The sequence below is a fragment of the Sinocyclocheilus rhinocerous genome, unplaced genomic scaffold, assembly GCF_001515625.1.
Source record: "Sinocyclocheilus rhinocerous isolate Xijiao unplaced genomic scaffold, SAMN03320098_v1.1 scaffold2870, whole genome shotgun sequence".
Classification (NCBI taxonomy): domain Eukaryota; kingdom Metazoa; phylum Chordata; class Actinopteri; order Cypriniformes; family Cyprinidae; genus Sinocyclocheilus; species Sinocyclocheilus rhinocerous.
Window position 1 is genome coordinate 4,318 of NW_015627340.1, and position 8,290 is coordinate 12,607.

General features: G+C 37.3%; 2 protein-coding genes across 3 annotated transcripts in view; both read right to left on the minus strand.

Annotated features, from left to right (window-relative positions):
• Positions 1–918: 918 nt before the first annotated feature.
• LOC107727026 (contactin-3-like) lies at positions 919–7,607 on the minus strand. 2 transcript variants are annotated; one of them, XM_016536780.1, is made up of 7 exons: positions 7,499–7,607; positions 7,061–7,393; positions 5,529–5,855; positions 4,963–5,289; positions 3,513–3,650; positions 3,373–3,410; positions 919–2,662 (listed from the first exon to the last, which is right to left on the minus strand). In XM_016536780.1, exons 2-7 carry the CDS (start codon positions 7,371–7,373, stop codon positions 2,627–2,629), a joined length of 1,179 nt encoding a protein of 392 aa, XP_016392266.1. In that variant the 5' UTR covers positions 7,374–7,393; positions 7,499–7,607; the 3' UTR covers positions 919–2,626. The 2 variants fall into 2 exon arrangements, with proteins under 2 accessions (XP_016392266.1, XP_016392275.1); XM_016536789.1 differs by lacking the exons at positions 7,061–7,393; positions 7,499–7,607 and adding exons at positions 6,059–6,391; positions 6,497–6,786.
• LOC107727122 (uncharacterized) overlaps positions 7,384–8,290 on the minus strand; it is a 2,147-nt gene continuing 1,240 nt past the window's right edge. Inside the window, exons 4-6 of the mRNA XM_016536903.1 lie at positions 7,880–8,203; positions 7,654–7,774; positions 7,384–7,393 (exon numbers count right to left, since the gene is read on the minus strand). Of these exons, the coding sequence (XP_016392389.1) occupies positions 7,384–7,393; positions 7,654–7,774; positions 7,880–8,203 (455 nt within the window). The remainder of the gene's footprint in view (positions 7,394–7,653; positions 7,775–7,879; positions 8,204–8,290) is intronic.

Below are 8,290 nucleotides of genomic sequence, written 5' to 3' on the forward strand. Positions count from 1 at the left end.
TGATGTCACATGGATTATTTTACCGATCTCCTTGCTACGTTTCTGGACCTTGATCGTGGTAATTACACTGCTGTCTATGGGAGGGTCAGAGAGCTCTCAAAATTCATCAAAAATATCTTAAATTGTGTTCCGAAGATGAAAGAAGGTCTTACGGGTTTAGAATGACATGAGGGTGGGTAATTAATGACAGAATTTTCATTTTTGGGTGAACTAACCCTTTAAGACAGAAATGTAGGCCTACTTGTGCGCGCGCACAAAAAACTGCCTGCCAAAGTGCGAGTGTGAACTTGAATTTCCTTTCACGGCATACTGCACTTATAATAAGTGCAGCACATCACACTCCATTACTCAACCATCCGTCCATGCTTCTTTATCCACTCCAATGTTTTCCCACTTAAAGCTGCACGGATATATTCACACTTGATTGAACTATTCACACTTTATATCATCGCCACAATATTGTCATATCACCCAGACCTAACATGGAGTAATGCTTTAAACATTTGACAAGCTAGTTAATGAAAAACAACAACCGATTATCAAAACTGATTGACAAACACTATTTGTTCCCTTGTCAGTGCTCTTTTCTTCTTTCATGTTAACTGAAGGCAAATCTGAATGATGCACTATTTTAACTTTAATCAACAAATACAATTGACCATGACATCCTGACCTCATCTTATTCCAGAAAAGTCACTCACCCAATGCTGAATGGAGTTGTACAGCTGCAGCTCACGTGATGAATGTTGGGGTTGTGGGGAGTTCATGTCTGAACTAAATCAGCACGCTGATAAAGAGGTTGACTGGCACAAAGTATTTTATTTTGAAAATACTCATTTTAAATGCATTTAAATACAAATTACATCTGATTTTTGCCAAAGGCTTTAAAATACAAAATAATATTTTGTATTTCAAATATGTATTTTAAATACATGTATCTGAAATACTGCCCATATAGGCAACATAAGGTAACATAACTGATTTTACACAAATTAAACTTGATTCTTAATACTGTGTTTGGAAAACAAACCATTTTTGATGAGGTTTTTGTGAGGAGTTTGGCATATTACAGTACTTCAGCTCTGACAGTGCAGTCTTTTCTGAGAACTTTACAAAAATAAGCATGATACACTTCTAACTTCTGTAGCAAACATCTTAAGATTATAATACACATGTATGCACATTATAATATTGTTGTTTTACCAATAAATGCATGTTAAAGGAAAAATTCACCCAAAAATGAAAATGTGCTGAAAATGTAGTCACCCTAAAGCCGTCCAAAATGTAGTTGAGTTTGTTTCTTCAATGGAACATATTTTGGAGGTTATTATGCATTAAGAACTTATATTTTGGCCAGAAGCTACAGGTTCAAGTTAAAACACCTTAATGATTTTACCTGGTTCTGTCCCTGGACTTTTATGTTTAAGTTGTATTCCTGTTTCCTGTCACATGGTCCTTTGTAGTTTTTCTTGTTCGATCAGTCCCTGATTGTTATATTCCCAGCATTGTTAGTCCCTACTGTGTGTTTCCTGTGTTCATTGTTGTCTCATGTCCTTCTGGCTGTTTTTACTATTCACTGCAGGATTCACTGGTGCTCTAATGCTAGATTTCTCCAAAGCTGTTCTGATGAAGAAACAAACTCATCTACATCTTGGATGGCTGAGTTTTAATTTTCATGTGAATTATTCCTTTAAGTGTGCTTAAACACCCTTCAGTTGCTTAATATACCAGTAAAAAGCTTATTTAGCATCCAGTAACAGTTATGAAAATATATAACAAAATAACACATATTTGGCATTTGGTTGCTGCTTCTCTCCACCGTGTCTTTCAGTGCAGTTGTTGCAGGTTCAAATCCTGATATTCAGAGTTTGATCAAGGACACAGTGGTGAGATTTCATGGATCAACCCTTGCAGGATTTGAACCTTTAACAACAAATGTAAGACGCCACAAACAGACAAAAGCACAAAGCTTATTAACTTTAATATAAAAGGATTTCTGCTGAAAACACCAGTTTTTAGTACAGTGAATCTTGGGAACAACAGCATACTGGTGTTTTCATCAGGGATCTTCCCGTGTAGAACTGTAAAGTTGCTAATACGAAAATTCTAAAGATGTAACTTTAGCACCTTTAATAAACACTGACATACTGAAAGAACCCTCAAGCACTCTTTGAACTATTGGAATTAATATTTTTCTCTGTTTCTTAATGAGAAAGCCAACATGTTATTTGATTCTGTCTGTTTTTTTCTGATAGACTGCATGGCCTTCAAAACCTTTAAACATTATGCTTTTAAAACTACTCGAAACTTTCTGGTCAGGCTTTCTCAAACTTTAATCATTTAGTTGCTAATTTACGGTTTGTCTATTCTGAAGCTATGTTACATAATAACAAAAAAAATTAGGCTACATTTTTATTATTTAAATCACTTAAAACTGAATTATAGCTAATTAGTTTGAATTTTAATTAGCTGAATTTGGTTTCACTGGCATCAGTACTGAATACTGAAATCTTGGTATCGTGACACTATTGGTTTCCCAACTTTTCTTTATGTTCCCTTTAAATGAAAGTATCAACATAATAAAGTTTCTGTGATGTCTCATTGGCAGCCCCAGTTTCAGTCTGATTCATTGGCAGGAGTCATCAACAGGGTCTTTTTCCATCTTCAAGAAAACAGATTCACAGAAATTAAAGCAAATGAACAGGATTGATGTTTGAGTTGCACAAACACAAAAATACTTGATGAGTGCTATTGAGTGTTTCTCTTCACATTATTGATTAAAATAAACTATTCAGGAAGAATTTGAATATTTCTATAAAATAGCTTACAAACTATAAAAAAATAAAATAAAATGACTTATTGTGACTTCTAATTTTGCTTTTGAAAATCTGTATTAATCTTTCCTAAACAGCCTGCACATCTAAAATGCTTAAAGTATAGTATTGACAAGTATTAATAGAGTAGTATTGCTATTACTTGCTGTGCTAATAAAGCTGTACTTTTTTTTTTTGCATATTATGTGTCATTTGGATTTAGGGGTAATTTCTATTTTTTTCCCTCAAGGTCTGCTTCTGTAGTAACAAAAACATTTGTTAAACCCTGATCCTAGACTTGGGTTGAAACTGCTTGGTAAATATAATAATAATAAATAGCCTATATTATTATCATTAATTACAAAATGTATTCATACCACTGTTTCCTTATCAAGTAGCTAATACAGTATGAGAGCAGCGCTGTCTTGAAGAGTCAGTTATTACTGATGTTTTTTATGCAATGAATTCTGAATCAAACCACTCAAAACAAAAACAACTGGTCAACTCACAGATCTGAAACTGTATTTTGCAGACAGGCAGATTCATTGTAGTATCTTACCTGATCACTGAACTGCATCACCGTGTCTGTAACATCGTCTGTAAACAATAACAAACTCAATTAAACACACTCATTGCTTTGGTTAATTAAAGATTCTCACATTTCCAATCTTTTTAAAACTATCTGTATGTCATACTCACTATGTTGTCCTGCTTGACGTTTGCGATAGTAAATCACACCAGCAGCAACGAGCAGCAGAACAAGAGCAGCTACACCAACACATAGGACTACTACTATTCCTGCTACAGGGGCTGAAGACAGACCTGAATCTGAAACCGCTAAAGACAGACAGTTATTATTATTTTGTGAGTGACGGATAATGAACTTTAACACCGTGTCTACACCAAACCGGTGTCACGTCAAGCTCACACTAGACGCGACAAAGCGGCCGTTGCAAATCCATTCCACCTTCGTGTCAGAAGTAGCGCGAGCGTTTGCAATACATCAGAAATAGAATGTAACATCAGTTTACTGTCCGAGATTTAAAGGGTCATGAAACCCCCCTGTTTCAGCACTGGTTAGTTCTCACCACAGTTTTAAAAAACGCTAAAAAAAACTTAAAAAGAAAAGAAAAAGTGGGCGTGGTGCGCAGCGGCCCGGAGGGGGAAGTTCGGTTATTGTGTCAAATGGTGTCAATTTCAATGGGTCAAATGGTGACAGAAAACACGTCTATTGAGGTGAAGAAGAGACCTTTCATACTTCATTTTAAAGTCCGAAAAGTTCATTCAGGAAAACAACTTGAAAGCAGTCAGCAATACATAGGCCGCATGCCACATTCTTCCAATCACTGACACCGCAAATATGCAAATAAAGTCATTAAGCAAAGGCAGATTAAGAACAGTGCGAAACGTGAAACAAGATAACCCAAGATTGTGTTTTCACAGGGTTTAGTTTGAACTATTTCAAGTGTGAAGGGCCCAAGTCCACTTTGTCAAACAGACTACAGTGAAAACATTTACTAGGTTGATTAAAACATTTCAAACTGTTTTCTAAGGGTGCTTTCACACCTGTAGATCGATTGCTTTGTTCCGAAACAGGGATTAAAATTATTACAATGTTGCTTTTTATTCTTGGTGCGGTTCGCTTTCATATGGCAATGTTTCTAAACGGACCAAATTTGTTAATACAAGTCATGCACGAGTAAACTGTTCTCTCATTGGTCAAAGTTTCACGGTTTATTTTCCGGGATTCCACTAGCTGTCACACGTGCTCACCCACAGACATTCACAGGTTCATTTTGAAGTATTAGAAAAACAACAAAGCTAATGCTTTTCATGGAACTTACGTAATTACCCATTATACATTGTGATATAGCCTGGTTCGTTGGTCCGTTAGATCGGAATGATTTCTGACTACAACCGAACCGCTCCAGAGTTCGTTTTCAATCGAGCCGAGACCACCTCGTTCAGGTGATCTCGACTCGGACCAATTGTTTTGGCGCGGATCCGAGCGCAATTGCCGTGTTCACATATGCCCACACGAACCGAGCTAAGGAGGGAAACGTGCCAGGTTCCTAAACAACAGGCCAGGTGTGAAAGCACCCTAAAACTGCTCAAGGGGAAAGGAAATAAATGGCCAAATGATACTCACTAGGGACAGTGACACTGAAGCTCTTTATGATGCTGATTCTGCTGCTGCTGCTGATCTGTAGTTGATAGAGTCCAGACTCTGTGATTGTGATGTTTGTGATGGCGAGAGATCCAGTCTGATGATCCAGCTTCAGTCTGTCTCTGAATCTCTCATCAACATCTGTACAGATCTTACTCTGATCTCCAGTGATTTCAGCGATGCGAATGTCACTAAAATACCACGTCATCAAATCATTTGGATTTTTTATTACTCCTGTGTCTAAAGTGACAGATTCTCCCTCCTGCACTGACTTCCTCTTCATTTCATCTCGTTCAGCAGCAGGAACTTCTGTAACACAAACCAACAGGTGAAACAAAAATCAACAACAAACTAAATCCACAGCATAAAAGAACTGTGGATATGAAAGAGATGTTCATGCTCTTTCTTGACTTTCAGTCTACAAAGCACATTTGTATTTTGCATACTTTTTTTTACATCAAATTCTCTGCAATTTGAATCACTGAACAATCATCGAACAATGATCAGATTTAAATGTACAAAACTTGCTATATTAACGAATGGCTCACCATAGACAGTAACACGGAAGATGCCGTAATTGATGCTGCTGCCGCTGATGACTTGTTTGTGATAAAGCCCAGAGTCTGTGGTTGTGGTGTTTGTGATGGTCAGAGATCCAGTCTGATGATCCAGCTTCAGTCTGTCTCTGAATCTCCCGTCACTATATTTACACTGAACATCTGTACAGATAAAACCGAGATCTTCAGTGATTTGAGCGATGCGGATGTCATTAAAATACCATCTAATCTCCTCTTGTTGGTTTGTTTCAACATCAGTGTGTAGAATGACTGAATCTCCTTCCATCACTGACACACTACTCACTGCATCAACATAACCTGAAGAAATGAACATAATTATAAGCCAAACAAAATTATAAAATAGGAAAATGCTGTGAAAATGTCCTTTTCTACAGATCATAAAGATTGAGAGTAGTGAAATAAGTGCAAGACATACAGTTCTCACTTCACATAGTGGATCAGACAACTACGAGATCAAAGATGAATATATTTTGTGAGTTTCATCACTAAATAACACTCACCAGTGACATCAACAATAAAGCTCCTTATGATGCTGAATCTGCTGCTGATTATCAGCAGATAATAGAGTCCAGAGTCTGTGGTTCTGGTGTTTGTGATGGTCAGAGATCCAGTCTGATGATCCAGCTTCAGTCTGTCTCTGAATCTCTCGTCAGCATATAAACACTGAACATCTGTACAGATAAAACTGAGATCTTCTTTGATTTCAGCGATGTGAACGTCATTAAAAAGCCATTTCATCAAATAATTTGTGGTTTTTACTACACCAGGATCTAAAGTGACAGATTCTCCCTCCGTCACTGACTTTCTCTTCATTTTCTCTCGTTCAGGAACATCTGGAACACAAACCAACAGCTGCTGGAGGATCTTTTGCTGAAACCAACAAACAAACTACACGACATGAAAGAACTGTGAATCAGATAAGGAACATACTGACTCACAATAGACAGAAACACTGAAGAGCTGAAGAAGACTGTCGCTGCTGCTGTTGATCTGTAGTTTATAAAGTCCAGAGTCTGTGGTTCTGGTGTTTGTGATGATCAGAGATCCAGTCTGATGATCCAGCTTCAGTCTGTCTCTGAATCTCTCAGTGCCATTATAACACTGAACATCTGGACAGGTCTTATTGAGATCTCCACTGATTTCAGCAATGCGAATATCATTAAAATACCAACTAATCTCTTCTTGTTGGATTTTTTCAGTATCAGTGTGTAGAGTGACTGAATCTCCCTCTGTCACAGACACTGGCACTATATCTGTATCAACACCGGAAAAAATTAAGAAATAAACAGTTAATTAATAAAGCCAGCTAATTTAATTAAATTTTCACCACATTAATTTCATACATTTAGTACAAATATGTGGTCTTGTTTTATTAATAGTGAAAATGTCCTTTTCTACAGATCATAAAGAGACAGATAGTTTTCATTTCACATAGTGGATCAGACACCTACGAGATCAAAGATTAATATATTTTGTGAGTTTCATCACTAAATAACACTCACCAGTGACATCAACAATGAAGCTCCTTATGATGTTGAACCGGATGGTGGTTATCAGTAGATAATAGAGTCCAGTGTCTTCACTTCTGGTGTTTGTGATGGTCAGAGATCCAGTCATATGATTCAGTTTCAGTCTTCCTCTGAATCTCTCGTCAGCATATAAACACTGAACATCTGTACAGATAAAACTAAGATCTCCATTGATTTCAGCGATGCGAATGTCATTAAAAAGCCATTTCATCAAATAATTTGTGGTTTTTACTACACCAGGATCTAAAGTGACAGATTCTCCCTCCTTCACTGACTTTCTCTTCATTTTCTCTCGTTCAGGAACATCTGGAACACAAACCAACAGCTGCTGGAGGATCTTTTGCTGAAACCAACATACAAACTACACGACATGAAAGAACTGTGGATCAAATAAGGAACATACTGACTCACAATAGACAGAAACACTGAAGAGCTGAAGAAGACTGTCGCTGCTGCTGTTGATCTGTAGTTTATAAAGTCCAGAGTCTGTGGTTCTGGTGTTTGTGATGATCAGAGATCCAGTCTGATCCAGCTGCAGTCTGTCTCTGAATCTCCCTGATTTCAGCCGAATGTCATTAAAAAGCCATTTCATCAAATAATTTGTGGTTTTTACTACACCAGGATCTAAAGTGACAGATTCTCCCTCCTTCACTGACTTTCTCTTCATTTTCTCTCGTTCAGGAACATCTGGAACATAAACCAACAGCTGCTGGAGGATCTTTTGCTGAAACCAACATACAAACTACACGACATGAAAGAACTGTGGATCAAATAAGGAACATACTGACTCACAATAGACAGAAACACTGAAGAGCTGAAGAAGACTGTCGCTGCTGCTGTTGATCTGTAGTTTATAGAGTCCAGAGTCTGTGGTTCTGGTGTTTGTGATGATCAGAGATCCAGTCTCATGATCCAGCTTCAGTCTGTCTCTGAATCTGTCACCAGCATCTTCACACTGAACATCTGTGCAGGTCTTATTGGGATCTCCACTGATTTCAGCAATGTGAATGTCATTAAAATACCATCTAATCTCCTCTTGTTGGTTTTTTTCAACATCAGTGTGTAGAGAGACTGAATCTCCTCGCATCACTGACACACTCACTGCATCAACATAACCTGAAGAAATGAACATAATTATAAGCCAAACAAAATTATAAAATAGGAGAATGCTGTGAAAATGTCCTTTTCTACAGATCATAAAGA

Excerpts from the sequence above, each read along its gene's own strand:
- LOC107727026 (XM_016536780.1), bottom strand. The coding sequence starts at position 7,373 with ATGAAGAGAAAGTCAGTGAAGGAGGGAGAATCTGTCACTTTAGATCCT. Across the intron at positions 5,290-5,528 it reads CTTCCGTGTTACTGTCTATG|AAGTTCCTGCTGCTGAACGA; the intron begins GTGAGCCATTCG and ends TTTGTGTTACAG. Across the intron at positions 3,411-3,512 it reads ACGTCAAGCAGGACAACATA|ACGATGTTACAGACACGGTG; the intron begins GTGAGTATGACA and ends TATTGTTTACAG.